The 25,449-nt window shown below is 37.4% G+C and overlaps 1 protein-coding gene across 10 annotated transcripts in view; it reads right to left on the bottom strand.

The window, feature by feature from the left end:
- RPS6KA3 (ribosomal protein S6 kinase A3) overlaps positions 1 to 25,449 on the bottom strand; it is a 113,890-nt gene that overhangs the window by 58,784 nt on the left and 29,657 nt on the right. The window contains exon 1 of one of the 10 annotated variants that reach the window (XM_019809746.2): positions 8,225 to 8,438. The exons of the other annotated variants lie outside the window; for them this stretch is intronic. Coding sequence (XP_019665305.1) covers positions 8,225 to 8,263 — 39 coding nt within the window. The 5' untranslated portion in view covers positions 8,264 to 8,438. Of the gene's footprint in view, positions 1 to 8,224; positions 8,439 to 25,449 lie in introns of those variants that run through there. 10 annotated transcript variants of the gene reach the window in all.

Raw genomic sequence — 25,449 nt, forward strand, 5'->3', positions numbered from 1 at the left:
CTCCCATTCCGTGGGCTGTCTCTTAGTTTTTTTGACTGTTTCCTTGGCTGTGCAGAAGCTCTTTATCCTGATAAAGTCCCATAAGTTCATTTTATCTTTTATTTCTCTTGCCTTTGGAGATGTGTCGTGAAAAAGGTTGCTCTGGCCGATGTCATAGAAGTTGTTGCCTATGTTCTCCTCTAGAATTTTGATGGATTCCTGTCTCACATTGAGGTCTTTCATCCATTTGGAGTTTATTTTTGTGTATGGTGTGAGAGAGTGGTCAAGTTTCATTCTTTTGCATGTAGCTGTCCAATTTTCCCAGCACCATTTATTGAAGAGACTGTCTTTTTTCCACCGGATGTTTTTTCCTGCTTTATCAAAGATTAGTTGCCCAAAGAGCCGAGGGTCCATTTCTGGGTTCTCTATTCTGTTCCATTGGTCGATGTGTCTGTTTTTGTGCCAGTACCATGCTGTCTTTGTGATCACAGCTTTGTAGTACAGCTCGAAATCCGGCATTGTGATGCCCCCAGCTTTGTTTTTCCTTTTCAACAGTTCCTTGGAGATTCGGGGCCTTTTCTGGTTCCATACAAATTTAAGGACTATTTGTTCCAGTTCTTTGAAAAATGTCCTCGGTATTTTGATCGGGATAGCATTGAAAGTGTAGATTGCTCTGGGTAGTATGGACATTTTAACTATGTTAATTCTTCCAATCCATGAGCATGGAATATTTTTCCATCTTTTTATGTCTTCCTCAATATCTTTCAAAAGTGATCTATAGTTTCTAGCATATAGGTCCTTTACGTCTCTGGTTAAGTTAATTCCAAGGTAACGCATGGTTTTTGGTGTTATTGTAAATGGGATGGATTCCCTAATTTCTCTTTCTTCAGTCTCATTATTCGTGTATAGAAATACAACTGATTTCTGAGCATTGATTTTGTATCCCGCCACATTATTGAATTGCTCTATAAGTTCTAGCAGTTTGGGCGTGGATTCTTTTGGGTTTTCCATATAGAGTATCATGTCATCTGCGAAGAGAGACATTTTGACTTCTTCTTTGCCGATTTGGATACCTTTTNTTCTTCTTTGCCGATTTGGATACCTTTTATCCCTTTTTGTTGTCTGATTGCTGTTGCAAGGACTTCTAGTACTATGTTGAATAATAGTGGAAAGAGTGGGCATCTTTGTCGTGTTCCTGATCTTAAGGGAAAGGCTTCCAGCTTTTCCCCATTGAGAATGATATTTGCCAGGCTCTGACTTCTAATGACTTCTAATACAAGGCTCTTAGAATTACACCATACTGAGACTGTCACAGGCTTCTGTAGTTCCCCATCCAAGATCAATGACAGGAACATACACACTTATTCCTTTGATCCTTGTAACTGGTCTGTATCTCTTGGGTCTGTTAGCTATAGTGATTAGAGCAATGTCTCTGAACTATTGGTAGCATATCCTCATCAGTTGAAAAAAATTGGCATATGCCCAATATCTGTACGCTTATTGGCTTATAAATCATATATACTTTTTGTATTACTAAATTACATACATTATACATGGAAATGAAACTGTAAGGAAGTTCTCTTTCTTTTCTGTGACCCAAAATGCTGTCATATTGCACTTTAAAGACTAGTGGATTACAGACTTAAACTCAAAAGGCCAAAGTCATGGGTTGGATTCTAGCATGTGCCAGTCAGCCTACTATGGAAAAAACTATCTGTTCAAGAGTCTAACTGGAATCTAACATCCATATTTATGCCTTTAAATCATGAGGCTATGAAGAACTATACCCTATAACATTCCATATGTCTTACCAGTTTTCTTTCTTGGGTAAGTGGGATGTAATTTTAGGCTGCAATATTGTTTCATCTTTTATTTCGTAAAAATACTTACTATAATTGTGTGTCACTAAGATGCAACACAGGCAGGGAAGGATCATTGAATTACAAATGTTTTGCATTTTGCAACAGGCATATAGGATCAAGTCTTACTCTCACAGAGAGCTATAATCAGGCCATGGATCTCAAAATAAACAACAGTAACTATTCAAGAAAGATTTCACCTTGGATAACTACCTTTCCTTTCCTCTCACATCAAACAAGTTACCAAAAAATACAGAATCTACCTTTGATCCCTTCATTCAACAAACATATACTAGAACATCTACTACGTATCAAACATGGTAATGGGAATACCCTTCTTTCTTTTTCTTCCTATTTCCAATAGCATCATCCAGGTACAATTCTTCATTACTTTTCCTGTGGAAAACTGAAACTAGCTTGGTTACTCGTAATGCCCCTTTGTGCCACTGCCAGTCCACTTCATCCTCCTGACAAATTCATTTTCTAAAAGGAGATAGCTCCAGTCATATGGCCAGACTGCCCAAAAACTCCTCTAAGTTTTCCTAAATTAAGTGCACTGCTTCACCTTGGCATATGAGGTCCTCTACAATATGGCTGCAGCTTAGTTTTATGGTATTATCTTTCAACATTGCCTTACACGTAATCTTTTGTCAACCTGGGTTATTTCCTGTTCCTCAAACATTTTGTTTTTAAAATTAACTACATGCACATGGATGACAAATCAAATAGTGATGAAAAGCAAGTCTCCTTTCAACCCCGTACCCAGGTTTTTAAAAAAAAGTTAGATTTTTCTGTACCTTACTTTGATAATTTCTTGGTTTATTAACTTTAAGACGATGCCTGCTGATTTAAAAATAAAACGAAGGATTCACTCATATCCCTTTCATCATCTTCTTCCCCACTATTTGATTATTATATTACTTTTACATAATTTTCTCATCTTTTCCACTAGTTTTGGATAGAATCCTAACTCCTCACTTCATTTTGTTTTTTTCAAGATTTATTTACTTATTTGAGAGACAGAGAGAGTGTGCAACGGGGGAGGGCATAAGGAGAGGGAGAGAGAGAATCTCAAACAGACTCCCTGCTGAGCACAGAGCCCTATGCAGGGAGGGCTTCATCTCATGACCCTGACTGACATCATGACCTGAGCTGAAACCAAGAGTTGGACACTTAACCTATTGAGCCACTCAGGCACCCCCTAACTCCTCACTTTATAAAAGGAGGTTAATAGTGCCTGTACGGGGGGACACCTGGGTGGCTCAGTCACAGTTAAGGATCTCTGCCTTCGGCTCAGGTCATGATCCCAGGGTCTTGGGATCGAGTCCCATATCAGGCTCCTTGCTCAGCACGGAGACTGCTTCTCCCTCTGCCTGCCACTCCCCCTGCTTGTGCTGTCTGACAAATAAACGAATTAAAAAAAAAATCTTAAAAAAAAAAAAACCAGTGCCTGTATGTTTTTTCTCTCAAACTTCCCTAACCTGCTAGCTATATTTTTACATTCTTATCGATATTGAAAAAATTAACATTCTCACCTGTAACCACAACCAAACCCTTCATACTGTCTCCACAGCCTGATTTTAAAAGCAGAAGTCCCACACACCAGCATTCACATTTTTATGACAATGTATTGTTTAAATGCAGGCTAGAAAGTACATTAAACTTCCTTTTATATGGGCCTATAACAGTGACCTCCAAGACAATCTGTGGGGACTTAAAAAAAAACGAAACAAAACAACACTTCACCAAATGCTTAAGTCCATGATACATTTTACTTTGAGTTCTATTGGGACCATGAATTTTTTATGTGTTTTTCTTTTTTCCTGTTTCTAACAGCCCCATCATTCCTGGGGGGAGGGAAAAGTTAATCTGACCATAGTCTTAATTTTTCCTTAACCCTTTGCCATACTTCTCATTCTTCTGAGAGCCCTCTCTTACCCTCCCATCAGGAATGGTTGTTCTCTAGGCCTTGCTGCACAGCTATTACCTCCAGATATCTCTTCAGTGCTTTCCTGGTTGAACCCACTATTCTCAGTTTCCCATATCCTTCTCTTTCTTAGATTACTCCCTTGTAACTCCCTAAGAAAGGTGACGTGGAAAAAAATTTTCTGAACCTTGAACATCCAAAGATGTCTTTATTTTCTCTTCACATTTGTATAGTTTGGCTTGGTACCAAATTCTAGAAAAAATTCTAGAAAAATTCTAGAAAAACAATCTGGCCTCGAACATTGACACTAATGGTCCACTGCCTTCTAGCAGCCAGGACTGCTACTGAGATGGGTGATGCTAGCCTGATACACATTTTTTTAAAGATCTTATTTATTTATTTGACAGAGAGAGAGACTGCAGGAGAGAAGGAACACAAGCAGTGGCAGTGGGAGAGGAAGAAGCAGGCTCCCAGTGGAGCAGGGAGCCCGATGCAGGGCTCGATCCCAGGACCCTGGGATCACGCCCTGGGCCGAAGGCAGACGCTTAATGACTGAACCACCCAGGCACCCCCTGATACACATTTTTGGGAAGGTGAACTGTTTTCTTTCCAGAAGCTTTAAGAATTTTCTCTGTCCTTGTACTTCTGAAATTCCACACTAGTAAGATAAATATGGGTCTTCTTTCCTTTAGAATACTAGATGGTTGATGAGCCTTTATAATTTAAAGATCTGAATTCTTTGCCTCTGGGGGAATTCTAATATTTTTTTTTTACAATTTCCTTTGGTCAATTTTTCAGGGTTTGTCTTTTTGCAACTCCTCTATTAGTCAGGTATTGTATATCTGGGATTGAATCCTGTATGTGACTTATCTTTTTTCTTCTGTTTTCCGAGAGACTTCCTTGGTTTTGTTTTCCCACCCTCATACTGAATTTCTTATTCTGGCAAATCTTATCTTAAAATAAATTTGCAAGTGCTCCTTTTGTGTTTCTTTAAAAAGAACCGCAACTTCCTCCACTCCCTACCCTCTTACCCCAAAATGGATGCAATCATTCCAAACCTCTTTAGGATATAAACTAGAATTTTAAGTCTTTTTCTGCATCGGGGCTCAGAAAGTCCAAAAAAGCATGCTTGGGGGTGGAGAGAAAAGATTGAGGACTATGGCCCAAGTTCTAAAGACTTGTCACTGCTTTATCTTCAACATTTTTTTGTTCCTTCCAAGTTTAAATTTTTACTAGTCACATTAGCAAGCTACCATCTACCTACTTTTATGTTATATGGTCACAGTAGTATAATAGGCAAAATACCCTTGGTTGGTATCTCAATGCCCATAATGTGCTTAATGTCACCAGTTTCTCCAAGTTACGGGACCATGGGTATTTTAGAAATGAATATGAGGTTCAATTAGGACATAATACTAACGCTTGGGCAATCTTGGACAATGTGCTCTTCTAGTTCATACCTAGAATCTAATGAGATGGATGCAGAGAGGAATATCAAATTTCCAAAGGCAACGATAATCCAAGAACGGACATTTGCATGTGACAAACATATCATGTGAATAAATCACCTGTTACTGAAATAAATCTGTCACATGAAAACACAGAACCACAGTTTGACAGTTTGTAAAATTTTGTTTTTGCCTGTAAGTACACAGTGAAGCAACTATACTTTTATGGCAAAAGAATTTTGTCAATGAAGTCAAGCACAGATTTAAGTTATATCCATTATTCCCCTGTGAGGTTCACATATTTTTACATTCTCTGGTACATTTTAAATGATACATGGATATCTGCCCATTCGTCATCATGAAAAAACTTACACTGTTTATTTCTAAAACTTATAGTAAATTCTGTATTTTTATTCTTACGAAGTCTATGTTTATTTGATAAGTAAAGTTCTAGCTGTAAGTAAAAGTGTGAGGCTGGTGGCTGGTCTCCATCACAACCCTGTATCATCTATCTACACCCCTATCACTTTCAGATATTTGCCACCCCCAGCCTAGGTGTTCAATACCCTCAAGCTATGTATGGGAATTCATTCAGTCAACCATTTAAACATTTATTTATTGAGTGCCTAATACATGGAAAGCATTCTTCTAGATGCCTGAGATAAACAATACAATAAATGAAATAGACCAAAATTTATGGCATTTTGCAGAGAAACCAAACAATAATAATAGGTATATTCATGTTAGAACAAGGTAAATACCATGGGAAAAAGATACTAAGTTGGGTAAGAGGGATCAGATGTTCAGGGATGAAAAGGAGAGCTCGCAATTTTAAATAAAACCATCACTGCAGGTTTTACTGAAAAAGTGCTCTTTGAGTAAAGGCCAGAAAGATGTGATGGAGTCAACCATCTGGGGGAAGAGCATTTCAAGCAGAGACAAGCCAATGCAAAGGCCAGTGTGGGAGCACACATGGAGACCACTGTTTGGATCGGAGAGGAAGAGAACAGGTCCAAGAGGGGACTAAAACTCAGAGGAGACTCTGGTGCTTTTGCTTCTTCCTAACTGCCTGGTCCTAATGGAAATGTTTCTGATCTGTGACATACTCTCTTAGGCCCAATCCTTTTGTTAGAAGGCAATTCAGATTATGAGCCAGGTAGTATGCTAGGTGTTAGAGATAATAAGATAAAGAAGAGTATCTGCCCTCTAAGAATCTACCTAGGGTTTCAAACATTTATTACTAGATAAAGACTCGTTGAGATGTGATCCATGATAGAAAAAAGAAGGTCAATTCAGTTAACAAATATGTAATTTAGGAATTCTGTAAAGGGTGCCATTTTAGACATCACAGAAAAATGGCAGAAGAAAATTCATGGACGGGTGGATCTTTTGGTGTTCGTCCAGTCACATAGAAAGCCACCTCATTTGTTTCCCAGGACCACCAAGAAGTCTGTAGGTTCCTTCTTAAATGGTCCTTAAGGTTTGCCCTTTAATGGGAAAAAAGATTAACTTAATGTTTCCTTTTTAAGTTGAGAGGAAAAAGATACAATTTTGTTCTTAAAACGTAAAAGGATTAAAGAAAAGGAACAGAAAGTGATGCTATTAGAGACAGAAAACCTAATATTGTAACACACTACCATTAAGTAAACAAACTGCGTGATATTAATTGATTTTAAAGAATGATTCAACTTTTGGCATTATGCCCTGACTTGTATACATAATTTCCTTTTTCCTGCCCTCCCTTGGGTCAGGAAGTGTGTTCTTAAGGCATTTGTATTTTCTAAATTGTTTTGAATGTCAGAAAATACGGATGAAACTTGAAGTAAATTATTTAAATGTTCCTTGGTAAAAACTAATAAATAAATCTTTTCTAACCATGGATATGTAACTATTTTTTTGGCCTAACATAAAGAAGACCTTACAAACGAAAAATGTATACTTCCTTTGCCTCTTGAATGTAATTCAGAATTCAAGTATTAATCTCTATACAGAAACCTAAGGTTCGATAATACAGTTTTTAATTTTAAAAATATATATTAATTTTTTAGATGATTGAGATACATAAAAATTTGGCTGTGATACATAATTAGGCTGGTTATTCAAGCCATGCTGAAAAAACACATTTTAATGTACTCTAGATAACAATTTGACCAAATCCAATTTACTTATTTGCCAATGGATGATAAATACGCACAGCATTTTTCATTTAACCAAGTTCCCGAAGAGTATTCGAAGCCAGCTTCTTCTATGTTTGAGAAAACAGCATTGCTGTTCTCCAGACTAACATTCCTAATCAGTGCTGTAGAGAGCACAGTTTTCTCCTAATCGGGAATCCCAATCGAAAAATTAAATTCTCTTTAAAGAGCAGCAGGATAGCATAATTCCCATGGCAAAATATCAAGTTAATTTGGCAGAATTTTAGATGAAACAAAATGCAAATTATCATTTGCTAAGCAAATGATTTTAACAAAGTAATGCTTTAAAAACTGTGCCTACTCTAAGTTAGATAAAATTACTTAGTTACTTAAATACAGTTGATTAAAAACTTCTAAATTTGAAAGGAACCAATTTCAACAAAGGTCTGACTTTAAGGTCCTGACTGTTTAAAATAATACATTCTCCAACCCATCAAATATTGCTTACATTATTGTAACCTCCTAACTATCAGTAAGCTCACAATTTTGTTCATGCTTGGTTTACTACTGAAAGTTACTGTCATCTGTTTTATTATACAAAATTACAAACTCGAGCAAAATAAAAACTACTTTACCACTAAAAAGCCAATGAACAAATAAGTTTACAAAGTATTCAATGGAAATGAATAATACACATAGGTAGCTTACTTTTAGCAAAAAGAAATATTATCCTTTAAAAGTTCTTTAAAAACCGGTTTTGAATTTTGAAAAGCTTCTTAAAAGAACATATAAAATGAAATAATTGTTTAATTAGTATAATTACACTGAGCTCCAACTAAAACATTTTAGTCTTTACAGAAGTTGAACAAAGCTTACCTGTATAGGGCGAACACGAAAAGACAAAAATTTAAACATGGCTACGAAACCATGATGGTGATAAAAGAATTTCTGACCGTAAAACTTAGGTTGGAAAGGGAAGGCCAAGCCCCTGCAAAGTTTTCTCCTACCAGCTGTTCCGGCAATTAGAAAATTTCCTGTCAGGCGGGTCCTGAAATGCTAGAAAAAGAGGCCTGACAATTTTCCTGTGGTAAAAGAAAGGCGAAACGTAATGGCAAGGGCACTATGTAGCTGATAGGTAGGGAGGCCAGAACAGGAAACCAAAACAGATTTGCTGATAGCAAAATCCTGTTGAAACGTTCTTAACTCCTGGTTCCCAGCAATCTAGACAATTTTCACAACCCGTGAAATGAACATTATTTTATTTTAGAATCCTCAGAAATGCCAGTATTTCTTAACTATACGACTTTTTAAAAGCAAATGAAACTAGTCAGCACTATTAAAATAATAAGTCATTGATGCACATGTGAAATTTTACCCTTTGTAATGTTTACACACACACTCTAAAGGATAGTCTCAAGACTACTTTAAGGTTATATATAGACAAGTCATGGGTGTTCCCTGTCAATGAGGCATTGTTTCGTAAGTCTGGGAAGAAAATGACCACATGCAAAAAACTTTTTGATTGTGATATAAGACAAATTCTTTCTGTCTTAGATGGAAGTAAATTATATTTAAATTCACATTGGTTATAGACATCAATTATCGGCCAGGTTAAAGATTTCAAGGTCCATAGCTAAAAATCCTAGTTGCTAAAATCTAAATTAAAACAAAGACCAACCCCTGGATTATTAGTGAGCAAAAGGAAGACTTACTGATATTAAGCCAAACTGGAAAAGGAGAAGTTACCAGACAATCCCTTACTCCACATCATTCTCTAATAGCCTCTAGAAGTTCTTCTAAGGTATTTTTATTTTGGAAAATGGATTTTAAAATATGCCAATAATCAGAGTATGATCACTGAAATAGCGGCATTTAAACAAAACCCAAGGACGGAAACATTGAGAGCTGTGGAAAATGCCCTACTTGATATGCATTTAACCTACATGGAACCAACAAACACATCAATCATTTATATATATATATATATATATATATAACCTATATGAATTTAATACAATAATTGAATTTTCAAAACCTTTAGACAATTATCATATGATTTCACTCATATGTGGAATTTAAGAAACAGAACAGATGAACACAGGGGAAGGGAGGAAAAATAAAGTAAGATGAAATCAGAGAGGGAGACAAACCATAAGAGACTCTTCAACTACAGGAAACAAACTGAGGGTTGCTGGAGGGGAGGTGGGGGAGATGGGGTAACTGGGTGATGGGCATTAAGGAGGGCATTAGCTATAATGGGCACTAGGTGTTATATGCAACTGATAAATCACGAAACTCTACCTCTGAACTAATACACTGTAGGTTAATTGATTAAAAAAACAAAACAAAAAACACAAAACCTGAAGAGTCTTCAGAAAACACCAGAAATGATCAGCTAGTTTTCTGCATGAAGGAACCGTGGTCGAGGCAGGCACATATTTAATGATGGAGCTATCTATAAAGGCAGCTCAGTTCAGCACTACTTTATTGAGCAAATGATAGAGTGTCCATTAGGTGCTATACGTGCCATATGAAAGGCCAGGGCTCTTCCTTCTATATCAAATTTCTGCAGCTATGTTCTATAACATTCTATGTATGTTCCTGCTGCATTTAACTTTTATGGCAATATTTTATAAATGACCTAATAGAAGTTGAAGAATAAAAAAAATTGCTCAATTTAAATAAATTATCCTACTTAACCAGGTACATTAGAATCAACAGGGACCCAAATAAATGTCCAAGATAAAATTTTGAATTCTGCTAGAGAATTGTACAGTCCTCTCAATTAAAAATGCAAGCCTCAATTTTTCAGCAAGGAAGGCACTTAAGAAAATTTCCATCGAGCATGAACCCACCCATCTCCCAGAAGGAATTATGTAGGTCTCCTTACAATGCTACAAAAGGGCAGCATGGTTAGGACAACCACCTAACATAAAACTTCAGTCTGAACATGAGATGCCTTTTAAGACTGTCAAGAAGCAGCAAACAAGGGAGGGAAATCTGAAGGGGGAGAAATCAGAGAGGGAGATGAACCATGAGAGACTATGGACCCTGAAGGGAGGAGGGTGGGGGGAGGGGGTAACAGGGTGATGGGTATTAAGGAGGGCACATGTTGTGATGAGCACTGGGTGTTATGCGTAACTAATGAATTACTGAACACTACCAGTAATGTTCAGTAACTTACTGAAAACTAATGATGTACTATACAGTGGCTAACTGAACATCATCATCATCATCATCATCATCATCATCATCATCATCATAATAATAAAGAAGCAGCAAACAGCATGGTTACTGCACAACTGATTAAGACGTGCAAAACAAAATAGCATTGTCTTTGTATACAGCACTATCATCAACTTTATTCAAGTAATACTTAAGAAGCAACCAAATAACCTTTTTTGAACTTAAAGGATTAGTCTGAATTGGCTTTAATGACTACTGATGCTCAGGTTAACAGTCACATTTTGTTGTGCACTGTGCTTTTTAATATTAGCACTAAGAGAATGAAGCAGTATTTCAGATACCAAAACCTAAAATAAGTCTCCCTGAGTTGAAATGATACCTAAATTAAAAAGGTGTGGTACTGCTGTGTAAAAGATAAACAGAGTGACAGAAAAGAATAAAAGAATAAATGTGACACTTTACATCTGACAGAGATATTAGGACATTTGGCTGTCTGGGAAATGCCGAAGCCATAAGAGAAAATATTGGTATAGATTTGATTATAAAATTCAAAAACTTCTCTGTATCAAAAGGCACCATAAATAAAGTTAAAAAGACTAGTTCACATGATTGGAATCCCTTATAATCATATTACAACTCACCACTGAGCAACAGGTTTATTTGGGTGTTATCTCCTAACCAAAAATGAAATTGCTTAAGGCCCTTTGGTACACTGCTTATGGCACTGATTACCGTTTAAGCGCATGCCACTGTCCCTACCAGATTAATCTTCAGAACAGGCACCACACTTATCTTTGTATCCCCATAGCAAAGAACATATAGTAGGAATTCAAACAATGGCTGCCTGAGTAAGAAGTATCATATGTTGAGATCTGAAATAGATACTACTTATGTGGCTGTGTGCATGAAACTAGGTATTACTGTTTTATTTTTCCTGCTTTTGACTTTCTTTAAATTTATCTTATTAAAATTTCAGCTAATTTTTCTTTATTCTTGTATCTTACTGGTTTTAATGTTATTATTTAAAAAGAAAATTTTATTATAAAAAGTATGCATGTCCATTACAGAAAACATGAATAAACAAGGAGAAAAAGGGGGAAAAAATCACTATTTTGGTGCTTTTCTTTCTAGTCTTTTTCTGTACACACACACACACACACACACTTGAACCATACTCTACATATTATTGCTTTTTTCTGTAAAGGACCAGACAGTAAATGTTTTTGGCTTTGCAGGCCATATGGTCTCTGTAAGCTCTGCTACTGCAGTGGGAAAAAGGATGTGTGAAGCTTAGTATACAGCCAGAATAATCTTAAAACAGAAATCAGACTGGGTCATGCCCCTATCTATCTCAAATTCTTCAATGCTTCCCTGTCACAAAACAAAACCCAAATTCTTCAGTCTATGGACCATAAAGCAAGCACCAATAAACATTACTTGATCATGACTTGGGAATATATTCACTAAATCATTCAGATACGATGTTAACATTTGGTTTTAGACATTATCATGTTAAGGTCAGACTATTTCCTCTTTACTAAAAGAGGAATGAATAGTCAATTTTATAAAATGTGTTATTATCTATTTATATAGTCACTTAATTTATCCCCTTTGACCTAACGATTTCATAATGTAGATCAACAGATGTCTTAATATGTTTGTATTTCTGGGAAAAATCTATTGTCTTAATATATATATTTGATTTGCATTTTTTTAAAAGGATTTTTGCATCCATAGCCATAAGTTAAATTGGCAGTTTCCTTTTGTGTGTTAACTTTTATTTTCAGGGCTATGCTAACTTTATAAAACAAACTAGAAGGCAATGTAAATTTTTCCCCTATGCTCTGGGACAACTTAAGGACTACAGGAATGATCTATTCCTTGAAAAGTTTCAAAGATTTCGCCATGAAATCATAGAGGCCTGGCACTGTAGTTGGGAGGCAAAGAGTTTAACACCTTAAATTTCTCCCTTGCTATTGGTATATTCAGTTTTTCTAAACCATTCCTAAATGATATTTAGATTTTCCTAGAAAACCACGTTTCAGCAAGACTTTTATATGAGTATACAGTTACACTTAGTATTCTATGTTTTTAAACTTAAGGAACATGTCAAGCATATCTAAAGTAGACAGACTAGTATAACAAACCGTCATGTATCTAGCACTCACCTTTAACGATTATTAACTCACAGCCAATCTTGCTTCATATACTCACTTCCCCCATAATTATTCCTATAATTCATTTCCATAGTTAATTATTTTGAAGCAAATCCCAGATATTTTATCATTTCATCTATAAATATTTCTGTTGTTAAGATGTTTTAAACTCTTTCCTACCTGTGACTGTATCGTGTTTTGCTTTCTGAATGTTGTATATTTGCCTCCCCCCCCCTTTTTTCTCATTCACTGATTTTGGAATTTGTATTTAATTCCTTCTTCTGGCTCTCTAGAAATTTACTTTGTAGTTCTTTTTCTAGCTTCTTTCACTGAATCCTTAGTTCATTTATTTGAATTCTCATTTATTAATAAATTTTTCTTTCAAGTATAATTCTAACAATATCATTTTAGATACTATATTTTAAGCACTGTGCTTACATGAAATTATCTCATATCTCAGTTAATTTTCACCACACTGAGATAAGTACTATTATCCATACTACGGATGCAGAAACTGAGGGGTAAAGAGAAGTTAAGGAACCTGTTGTTCAAGTTCATACTTTCTTGAAAGTCAGAATGGCTGTGATGTTGGTGGGAGCATAACCAGGCAAGTCTATCTGGGGAAGGAGTGTGTATTATGCATGGCCAGTGGCTGACTTAGGTCAGAAACCAGGAGGTGCTAAAACTTATAATAAGACCCAGAAGAAACACAGCTCAGTAGAGGGTCCATAGCAGAGTTCCTGAACACTTTTCTACAGCATACATTTTATTTGTCTGGCAAAACCCCAACCCTGGTCAAACTCAATTAATCAACCATTTTCATAACTCCATGAAAGTAGAACCATGCTAGAGAAAAATCAACCCCTAGGATAGAAACTTTAAATGGACATATTTTCTAAAATGATTCCTTTGGATATGATTTTTTGTATCGATCAGTTTTTCAGGTACTGAAGGGTTTAATATCTAGGGTTTAATATCTAAGGGTTTCCATTTAAGTACAGAAGAATTACTCTCTAGCACATGTCCATCAGTAGATAATGTTGCAAAGTGCTAAAGTTCTAAGGTTTTAAATCAGAGACAGGAAATATCACCAACCTTAAGCAAATTGTAGTGGCTTCCTAGAGCACTGAGATGGGTTCCTTCTAAGGTCCTGTCTCAATGACCACTTGCAACATTTCCCCCAAGCATGGAGAGAGGTCAAGGGGGCAGCTGTACCAGTGCAGGTAAGAATACTGCAGGAAGCAGTGATACATCCTAGGTGGTATCACTTGTCAATCTATCCACACTTTTCCCCCCCTCAGGTAGGTAAAGAGGTTATTACAACTTTCAATATATGACAGTATTTCAGATTGACTCAATATACCAGTCATACTTGCACAGAACTTAATCAAATCAGTTTGCTCTCTTTCCAATTGTAGATCAGATCACTCAAACTGAAAAAATGTGTAGACTGCAGCAGAGGAGAAGCAATTTTGGATTAGAGGCACCATATGAGGTAGGCAAGCCATGAAAAAAAGGGGTGATTTTTTTTAAAAGCTCTTATGGGTGGATGAAAGGGACACTAGGAAGTGAAAAAATAGCCCTGAAAGAGAGCCAAAAATATAGCAAAGGGAAACCTTACATGTTTGGAAAATTTGCCAATTATACACATATCGATTTAACGCTACCATGCAGTGCTAATTATAATGTTATTGATCTCAGAAATATTTTCCTAAGTGGTATATACTTACATGCACTAGAGTATATTTTTCCCATGCTCTGAGCACTAAAATAAACTCTCAGCCAATGAGAGCTAGAACAACAGACAATACTCTACACAATTAATCAGTAAGTTCTGTCAATGTACCACTCCACAAATGTTCCCGGCCAATGAGCACTCTATTGTACTTTCCTGTGTTGAGTGGGTTCTTCACTGTCTATTGTCTACTATGCTAGGGCTTCTCCTTCTATCGTTTATTTTGTGTTGAACCCATGATGACTGCAAGAGGTGTGCAAGTATTTTCTGGACTCATGGCTATGAGTATCACTTCGGATGTTCAAATGCAAGGTTTAAAGCAGCCTGAGGGAACCTTCAAGGAAATGGAGGAAATCACCAGACAATTGGGAACTGGAGAAATTCCCTGGATACTGTGAAGGCCATCATACACATTACTGTAGCCTTAGGGTTACTATATAAATAATCGCTAGAGTAAAAGCATGTGTGCGAGTTGGAAGAAATTACCACTAAAGGCCTATCATGACTTCAGGGGATTTGTGAAGAATGCAGGCACTGTCAGTGTGCTGCCTGTGTTCTTCATAGGGGTGCTGCTCCTAACCTGGCATTTAAGGTCATCTATGAACTATCTTCACTGTACCTTTTTAAGCCATTTCTATCACTATTACTTTTAACAAGCTTTCTCTAATTCTTGACAATCACTCATGTGACTATGATACAGGAGCTACAAAGACTGTGTTGATAAATATAGTGTTTAAGACTACAGTCATATAATATTTACAAAGTTGATGTCATTAATAATTGATGCATGCATGGTCACCATAAATAAATAAGAGAAATAGAAGGGTCAAAGGACCAAGTTAAAAGAAAATTAACTCATTTCACAATTTTGTGTGAGGCCAGGGCTATTGTCAGCCACAAAATTACTGGATACTACCATAGTTCCTAAAGGGCATACTTCATCCCGGATGAACAGTATGAAAGAGTAGGATCAGACTCTGGAAGGAAGAGGACAGGAAAATGAACACTTACTGCGTTCCTACTTTTTGCTAGGTACTTATTTATCTCCTTTAATTCTGAAGCCTCAGAACCTTTGCCCGGTACTGCAAGAACCACTAAGAGAATTATTTCCCAACTAAGCAAGAAATTGCTTTAATGATGGTTCTTGGATGACTATAGAGACATAAACAGTCAAGACTCCCTATTTCTTCAGCATGGATCATGCAGAACATGGGAGTCCTCTAGCCAGCTGACAAAAGACAGGAAATCCCAGAGTCCAGGAAGATATCTTGGCTTGAGGTATGATATAGCACTCACTCTTCTGCTATGAAGGTAGTCTCTCCCCAGCCTCACCAGAATAAAGGCTAAAAATAATCAAGTCTCTCCAGTAGGGGAGGGAGAACAAAAATGACACCAGCTAAAACAAGTTAATTGGTGAAAAATTTAATGAATTATACATAAATATGGATTAATATGCAAAGATCCCTGGGGGAGGGAGACAGAGGAAGGTGATGACTACCTGTTATATTCTGGTATGAATCAATTTATTTTTCATTTTTATTTTTTTAAGATTTTATTTATTTGACAGAGAGAGAGAGACAGCCAGCAAGAGAGGGAACACAAGCAGGGGGAGTGGGAGAGGAAGAAGCAGGCTCCCAGTGGAGGAGCCCGATGTGGGGCTCGATCCCAGGACCCTGGGATCACGCCCTGAGCCAAAGGCAGACACTTAACGACTGAGCCACCCAGGCGCCCCTGGTATGAATCAATTTAATTGGATAAATGTTCTTATATTTTATGAGATACATGGAGAATATAGAAGTTTTTACCTCAGGTGAGTAAAGACAAGAAAGGATTGAACCTTTAAAAAGCCAGAATAAAGGAAAAAAGTATTACAATTTCAGGAAATGGAGGAGAAGTGGATCTAGGATCTGGGAGGAAGGCAGATTGATAGTAGGGCAAAGAACAAAGGGAACAGAGAAGAGATGAGGTGTGAAGGAGGAAACAATCCAGCCAGAATGAAATGGCTCTGCCACAGGGAGAAACCATGGGACATGTTCAAGATACAACACAGGGGCAGTTCTGTATGTCAAGAAGATCTGAGTGAAGGTATTTTATGTTTAGGAGAAATTCACCTTTCTTTTATGATTATCATTTTAGTCAAACTGATTTAGCTACCTCTCACATTTTCCCCCCTTTGGCTTTTGTTTACACCAGTTTCCCATGAGAATGCCTTCACCCAAATATTGACATTTACTTCTAAAAACCTGTACTGAAATCTTATGTCTTCTGTGAATTTTTACCTGATTATACCAGTTGTAACTAGTTTTACTTTAAATTCTAGTTAACTTAAATTTTTATCAACACTTAAATGGTCAAATTGTGCTGTAAGGCTTATATGACCAAAAAGCAGCAGTACCTAGTGCTCCTGGTACCCTTTCAGCTCTTTTCATTGCTCCCTCTGGTATTTATCTCTAATCAACAACACAAGAAACAACAGGTGATGGCGAGGATGTGGAGAAACAGGAACCCTCTTGCACTGCTGGTGGGAATGCAAACTGGTGCAGTCATTCTGGAAAACAGTATGGAGGTTCCTCAAAAAGTTAAAAATAAAACTATCCTATGGTCCAGCAATCACAATACTAGGTATTTACCCAAAGAATACAAAAACACTAATTCAAAGTGATTCACACATCGCGATGTTTATAGCAGCATTATCTACAACAGTCAAATAACGGAAACAGCCCAAGTGTCCGTCAACTGACGAATGGATAAAGAAGTGGTACATAGCTACAATGGAATATTACTCAGCCATCAAAAAGAATGAAATCCTGCCATTTGCAACGACATGGTTGGAGCTGGAGAGTATTACGCTAAGTGAAATAAGTTCACTAGAGAAAGACAAAACCCGTATGATCTCACTCATATGTGGAATTTAAGAAACAAAACAAACAGGCAAAGGAGAAAAAAAGAGAGGCACCAACCATTGTTCTTAATTATAGGGAACAAACTAATGGTTACCAGAGGGGAGGTGGGGGGGGGAAATGGCTTAAACAGGTGATGAGACTTAAGGAGCACACTTGTCCTGATGAGCACCAGGTGATGTATTGAAGTGCTAAATCACTATAGTATACTTGAAAGTAATATTACACTGTACATAACGAACTGGAATTTAAATAAAAACTTAAGGAAAAAGAATAACCTTATACTACTTCCTCTTGACTCATTAATTTCAGATATTATCCTTAGACATCCTATTAGAGATGACTTAACACTCATATCACAAATTTTGGTTGAATCAGTATTTAGGTTTTTTTATTATTACGACTATGCAAACATTGTTCACTGCCAAGGTAAGGAATATACTCTAGTTACATTTCTTGTGTACAACTTCTGTTTTCTTCTGAAGTGTGCAGTTGGTTTATTTTAAAATTTGCTCTCTTTTTGCTTATCTCAAATTCTTCTCACTCTGCATCTTAAGTGAATTTTCAGTACTCAAACTTATTGGATAATTCATCACTTCTATTTTTCTCCCCTGGAGACCGCCTTCCTGGAATCATCTGTTTGCTTCAATCTGGACTGAGTACTCTCTAAGCCTACTGAATGAACTAGTCTTCTCAAGAACCCTTTATTCATCACACTGTGAAGGAACTTTCTTCATTGTGCTTATAAATGTTGGATCCTTTGTTGCCTGAATCTCCTGTCTTTTTCTTTAACAACCATCTCATGTTGGCAGAGCCCACTTTCCAGCAACTTCCTAAAAATAGGTATACGTCTGAAAATATCTTGGTTGAAAATCATTTTCACTAAGCACTTCAAAGGCATTGTTCCTTGTCTTCTAACTTCCAATGTTAAAATGTTTCATATTATTATTACACCCCATCCTTTACATATTTTAAAAATCTCTAAAAGCTTGTCTTAGCCCATCTGAGCTGCTGTAACAGAATACCACACACTAAGTCACTTATGATAAACAACACAAATTTATTTGTCAGAGTTCTGGAGGCTAGGAAGTCCAAATCCAAATCACCAGCAGACTTGGTGTCTGGTGAGAATCTGTTTCCTGGTTCATAGACAGCCATCTTCTTGCTGTGTCTTCACATGGCAGAAGGGGCAAGGGAGCTCTCTGGGGTCTCTTTTATAAGGGTGCTCATCCTATTTACGAGGTATCTGCCCTCATGACCTACCTACCTCCCAAAGGCCCCACCTCCAAACACCACTACATCAGGGATTAGGCTCCAACATATAAATTTTGCGGGGGGGACACATTCAGTCCAATAAAACTTCTAGGGTTTTCTATCACTGGTGTTTGATAATTCACAATGATTCCGCTTGAGAGTAGGCATTTTTGTTTGTTTGTTTTTATTAACAGGCTTTCAGTAGGCTTTTTTTTTTAAAGATTTTATTTATTTATTTGACAGAGACAGCCAGCGAGAGAGGGAACACAAGCAGGGGGAGTGGGGAGAGGAAGAAGCAGGCTCCCAGCGGAAGAGCCTGATGTGGGGCTCAATCCCAGAACGCTGGGATCACGCCCTGAGCCGCGGCAGACCCTTAATGACTGCGCCACCCAGGCGCCCCTCAGTAGGCTGTTTTAATCCAGCAACTCACAGTCCTCACATTAGGGAAAAATTTTTTTTTTTGTATTTTAGTACTCCACCTAATCTAAGAGCATGATTATTATTGTACCATTACAGAAGAAAATGCTGCCAGTTAAAATGTGTCACACCATTGACTTTAACAAACATTTCAATTTCAGAGACATTAAAATGTGGGAAAAAACAAATATCTTATGATATTTCTTTCCTAATTTCTTCCTTTCCATTTCCCTGTTGTCTCTGGAATTCCTATTAAGTAGGTGTTAGACTGCTTCTCTTTCTTTTTCTCTTCTATTTTCTATCTCTTTCTTTTACTCTATTTTTTTAGATATTTCCTTAACATTAGCTTTTAAATATTCTACTAAAATGTAAAACATTTCTATCCCATTTTTAATTCTAAGCATTTTTTTCTGATTAAAAAATTGCATCCTACTCTTATCATATCAATTTTTTCTTTTAACACTCAGAAGATATTAATTTAACTTTTCGTTTTCCTTTTTACTGCACTATCTGTTCCTTCAAGAGCTTATTCTTTCATCTGGAAGCCTTTCTCAAATGTCCAGTGATATTTGGCTTTTCAGTCATACTTAAGAGTGAGACACTAAGAAGTGGACCAGATGTTCTGGAGCTTGTCAACTGTTAGGCTGCTTGGGCAGGTTAATTGGCCCAATAGACTTTACAGTGAAGATCTCCTAAATGTCTGCTTTTGAAGGTCTTTTATCAGGGACCATTCAATTTCTTCAGGAAAGAAGGCTTTACTTTCCTGCCTGGATGGGTAAGTGAAGGGGATGATAACGCCATCTAGTAGTAGGCTTTCACTTGATCTCCCTGTTTCTAGCCCAGTGCCTCATCCCACTTCCTACTATACCTAGAGTTTCCCAAGTCTGGAGCCATTCTGATTCATTTTTCTCTATAAAATACCTTCTGTCTCTTCCAGGGATAGGAGAGAGGAGAGAGTGGAGGCTGTTTATAATGACATTCAACCAATCTCTGTTCTCAGCCCCGTGCTATTCCTCCACTTTCCATGGTACCTGGCAACCTCACTCTTGAGCTCTTCTGGAACTGTGAGGGCAATAAATAAGGCATGCTTCCTGCTGCTATACCCCTCTAAAAGCACTTAGGTCCTTTAACTTCCTCTTGTTATGACTCTTTTATCTACTTTTCATATTTACATGTCGTGGTTCAAATTACAGAAGTCTTCTAATTTAAAGACCACATTTCTGTTTCTTATTTTCCTTGATGTTCTGGGTGATTATTTACCAGAAAAGAAGACAAAAACAACTTATTTTGCCATTTGAAGACTGCAAGTTTCCCTCATATGCTTTTGTGTCTCCAACAACCTAGCAGAACTCTTGGCACCTAATAGAAATTCATTAAGTACTTCATTAATTAATGATTAGCTGTAGTCAGAGTTCAGACTAAGATGCTGCAACAAAAAGACCCCAAAATGCAATGGCTCAAACAAGGTAAGTGCCTATTTTTCTCTCATGCAGAAGTCCATAGGTAAGAGGGTAAATTAGGGTAAAGAGGTATCACAAGATCATTAGGTCAATAAAGGGCTCAGGTTTCTTCTTTCTTGTTATTCTCCAACCACCCCACCGTCTTGTAGTCCAAACTGGCTATTCATCATACTCTGTGTTCTAGCCCATTAAAAAGGGGCCAATCAACCTATAGGAAAGCCTGCCAGTTGACAAGCTCCATACATACAATTATCATCTCATAGTTTCTATGGGCCAAGAATCTGGGCTAACGTGAGCTTGGAAGAAGAACCTTTTTCTGTCAAGGTTCAGATAAGAATGTAGCCCTGGCCAACTCCTTCACTGCAGTCTGTAAGAGACCCTGAACCAAAGGACCCAGTTAAGCTGTGCCCAGATTAATGACCCACAGAAACTGTGAGATAAGAATGTATGTTGTTTTAAGCTACTAAGCCTGGGGTAATTTGATATGCATCAAACAGATAACTAACGGAACATCTCAACTTTTGTTATTTAAATTATCATTAACTGACAAAATGAAAACTTTTAGTTGTACATTAAAGACAAATACAATTTAAAAGTATAAGGCTAATACATATTTTGACAATTAATACCATCAATGAGGGGCGCCTGGGTGGCACAGCGGTTAAGCATCTGCCTTCGGCTCAGGGCGTGATCCCGGCGTTCTGGGATCGAGCCACATCAGGCTCCTCCACTATGTGCCTGCTTTCTTCCTCTCCCACTCCCCCTGCTTGTGTTCCCTCTCTCACTGGCTGTCTCTATCTCTGTCGAATAAATAAATAAAAAAAAAACTTAAAAAAAATTAAAAAAAAATACCATCAATGAAAGAGTAAATATTAGGCTTTTTATACTCAATCCTAATTCCTATAATCTGGAATGATCTGCTCAACAACTTCACCCACACTGCTAGTAATACCATAGTCCTGAACCTTTTCTTTTCTTTCTTTTTTTGAGAGAGAGTGTGAGCACACTCATTCAGGGGCGGGAAGGGAAGGGGGTAGGGTAGAGCACCTAACATGGAGCTCAGTGTAGGGCTCTATATCACAACCCCGTCCTGTACCTTTTCAACCTGGTTATAAAATGCAATTTTCTTCCAGATGTATTGTTACTAATGCTGTGAGTACTTTGAGGGAAAGTATGAGCCATATAATATCACAATGGTAAATGTTTTTAGATTACAGAGAGAATAAGAAATTTGAAGATTTTCCTTCCAAAGAAATTGTTACCTAAGAAAAACAGGTAAATGGCAGCAGAAAAATCAGTATTGATGCTTACTGTTTTTTATGTTTGCTTAAAAGCTAATAAATATATACTCCAGATGAATGAAATAGAATGCCTCAAATGGCCTGGGAGGTACAGAAAGCCAGACTAAATGTGAAGGTAACCTCAGGCACAGGTCCCATGCCTGGGCCTCTGTGCTAGCCAACAGTTAATTTATGCACTCATTTAATTAACAAGCACTTATTGAACACCTACTGGATACTGGATATAAAACAAGGAATAAATCAGACATGGTCAAGTCTGACAGTATAATAAGGGATATAAAACAAGGAATAAGTCAGACATGGTCAAGCTCACAGTTTAGTAGGGAATAAATAAATAAGTAATGGAATCTAATGTGGTATTCCCATTTAGGGTACTCATAGGCTGCTACGGCAGCACAAATGAAAAACACTTAACTCAAGGCGGAAATGGAACTGGTAGTTGTGTCAGGAAGATGTCTCGGTTGAAGTGATATCAAACTTGGACCTGAAGGATGATTGGGAGTTAACTGGAAGGGGTGCTAGGGGAAAAAATTCTGAGAGAGGGAGTATCACCTGTGAAGGCCCAGGAACAAAAGAAAACCTGATACACTGGAGTGACTGCACTTTCAGGAGAGGGTAGAGGAGTACGGCTGGGGATGATAAAGAGAAGTAAACAAAGTCCTTATTAGACAGGGCCTGATAGGTCACAAGGCAGTGTCTGTACTTCATCTGAAGGAAGCACAAAACAACTGAAGGATTTTAAGAAGAGTATAATGATCTCACTGTTCCATAACTGACAAAACGTTCATGACAATTTGATTTCTGAAAACTTTTCAAATACGTTAAAAAGCATATAGAAATATTTAACATTTTTTAAAGATTATTTATTTGATCTTCATTTATTTGAGAGAGAGAGAGTAAGAGAGAGAGAGACAGCACAAGCAGGGGGAGGGGCAGAGGGAGAGGAGAAGTAGACTCCCCGCTGAGCAGGAAGACCTATGTGGATGCTTGATCCCAGGACCCTGGGATTATGACCTGAGCCGAAGGCAGATGCTTAACCGAGTGAGCCACCCAGGTGCCCCAACACTTAACATTTTTATGTATTAGCAATAACCAGATGGAAGACAGCAGAGAAGAAATCCCACTGCAATGTAACAAAAACTATAAAATACCCATGAATTACCTTAATAAATTAATGTACAAAACTATATGTAAGAAACCATAAAATTTTGATAAAGGATATAAAAGAATATCAGAATAAATGTTTTGGGGATGTGAAGACTCAACATTATTAAAATAATTTTCTTCATGTTAATTAGCATATTTAATCCCAATAACTTTTTCAGGAGTACTGGATAAATTGATTGTTAAGTTCATCTGGAAGATGCATAAGACCACAACTTTGAAAAGTAAAACGGTGGGAGGGCTTGCCTTGCCACATATAAAAAACATATAATAAATGTACAGTATCTGAAAATGCATGTGAAGTCAAGACTCAGGGATGCTATGCGTTGAACTGTGTCTCCCAAAAAGGTATGTTCAATTTCTAAACCCAGTACCTGGGAATGTGATCTTTTTTGAATACAGGGTCTTTGTAGGTTCAGTAATGTTAGGATGAAGTCATACTGGAGTAAGGTGGGCCCTAATCCAATGACTGGTATCCTTATGTGAAGAAGGAAATTTGGACACGGAGACACATAGGGAAAATGCCATGTGACAATGAAGGTAAAGAATGGAGTGATGCAGGCAAGGAATGCCAAGGACTGCTGGAAGCCACCAGAAGCTGGAAAAAGCAAGGACAGATCCCCTCCCAGAGCCTTCAAAGGGCATGGCTCTGTCGACACATATTGTGTCCTCCCAAATGTGAGAGAATAAATTTCTGTTATTTTAAGCCACCCAGTTTGTGGTATATTGTTACAGCAGCTCTAGGAAACTAATACAAGGAGACTATAGCAATTCTATATATGATAAAAGAGAAATCAAAATAAGTTTAATAGGTTTTATTTGTTCAGTAAGTAGAGATTAGGACAAAAGACTATTTGAAAAGAAAAGTCAGATTTCTATGTCATAATGGGTACTACGATTCCAAGTAGACCACAGATCTAAATGTAAAACACAAAACCACAGAGGTGGCAGAAGAAAATATAAGAGGTTATTTTTATAACCTTGGTGCAGGGAAGGATCTTCTAACCAACACACAAAACCCCGAAGCCAGATCTGATCACTCAAAAATGAAAACCTCCATATACATACAATGAAAGACAACATAATCGATGTTAAAAAAATGAGAAAATATTTGCAAGATACATTAAAGATGTGGAGTTAATGTCCAGAATATATATGATCACATAGACCATAAGGAGATAAGCAACCAAAAACACAAAGGCCAGTAATACATGGATACCCAACTTCACTAATAATCAAATGAGATGCAAACTGAAATGAGAAAGTATTATTTATTTAGAGTGTCTTGAATGAAAAATAATTTCTAATAATATCCAGTGTTGTATAGGGTATGGTTGAACAGGTACTCTCATACAGTAACATTTTTACAATCTTTTTGGTTCGGACAGCAATCTGGGACTGTCTATTGGGATTTATTTAGTTTTTTAAAAAATATTTATTTATGGGGTGCCTGGGTGGTTCAGTCGGTTAAGTGTCTGCCTTCAGCTCGGATCATGATCCCGGGGTCCTGGGACCGAGCCCCACTTCGGGCTCCCTGCTCAGCGGGGAGCCTGATTCTCCTTCTCCCTCTACTGCTCTCCCTGCTTGTGCTCTCTCACTCTGTCAAACAAATAAATAAAATCTTTAAAAAAAATTTATTAAAGTAATCTCTACACCCAACGTGGGGCTCGAACTCATGATCCCGAGATTAAGAGTCACATGCTCTTCTGACTGAGCCAGCCAGGCACTCCTATGTCTATTGAGATTTAAATGTTCATACCCTTTGTTCTAGCATATCGTTCTCTAAGACTATATCTTACTGAAACACAAGTTCACAAAAATAAATAGGGGGAAAATTACATTAAGTGTAGGGCATTCATAAAATATAGAGTATCATGCAACAGGGGTGCCTGGATGGCTCAGTTGTTTAAGTGTCCAACTCTTGGTTTCAGCTCAAGTCATGACCTCAGGGTCCTGAGATCGAGCCCCACGTGGGGCTCCCTGCTCAGCATGGAGTCTGCTTGTCCTTCTCCCTCTGTTCCTCCCCACCCCCACCCCTGCTCTCTCTCTCTCAAATAAATAAAATCGCCAAAAAAATAGAGTATCATGCAACAATTTATTTTTTATTATTTTTTTATTTTTAAAGATTTTATTTATTTATTTAACAGAGAGAGACAGACAGCCAGCGAGAAAGGGAACACAGGCAGGGGGTGTGGGAGAGGAAGAAGCAGGCTCCCAGCGGAGGAGCCTGATGTGGGGCTCTATCCCAGGACCCTGGGATCACACCCTGAGCCGAAGGCAAACGCTTAACGACTGAGCCACCCAGGCGCCCCTCATGCAACAATTTAAAAAGAAGATCTACATGTACTGTCATAAAAAGATGTTCCAGACTTAAGTGAAAAGAGCAAGCTGGAGAATACATATATTTTGTAAATATCAGTAATAACTATCTTATGTACAGAATAAAATGAAGATACTAACTGTGCTGCTAACAATGGCTATCTTAAAGGTAGGAAAATTTTTTAATTCATTTATGTAATATTTAATGA

The sequence above is a fragment of the Ailuropoda melanoleuca genome, chromosome X (genome assembly GCF_002007445.2).
Source record: "Ailuropoda melanoleuca isolate Jingjing chromosome X, ASM200744v2, whole genome shotgun sequence".
Lineage (NCBI taxonomy): Eukaryota > Metazoa > Chordata > Mammalia > Carnivora > Ursidae > Ailuropoda > Ailuropoda melanoleuca.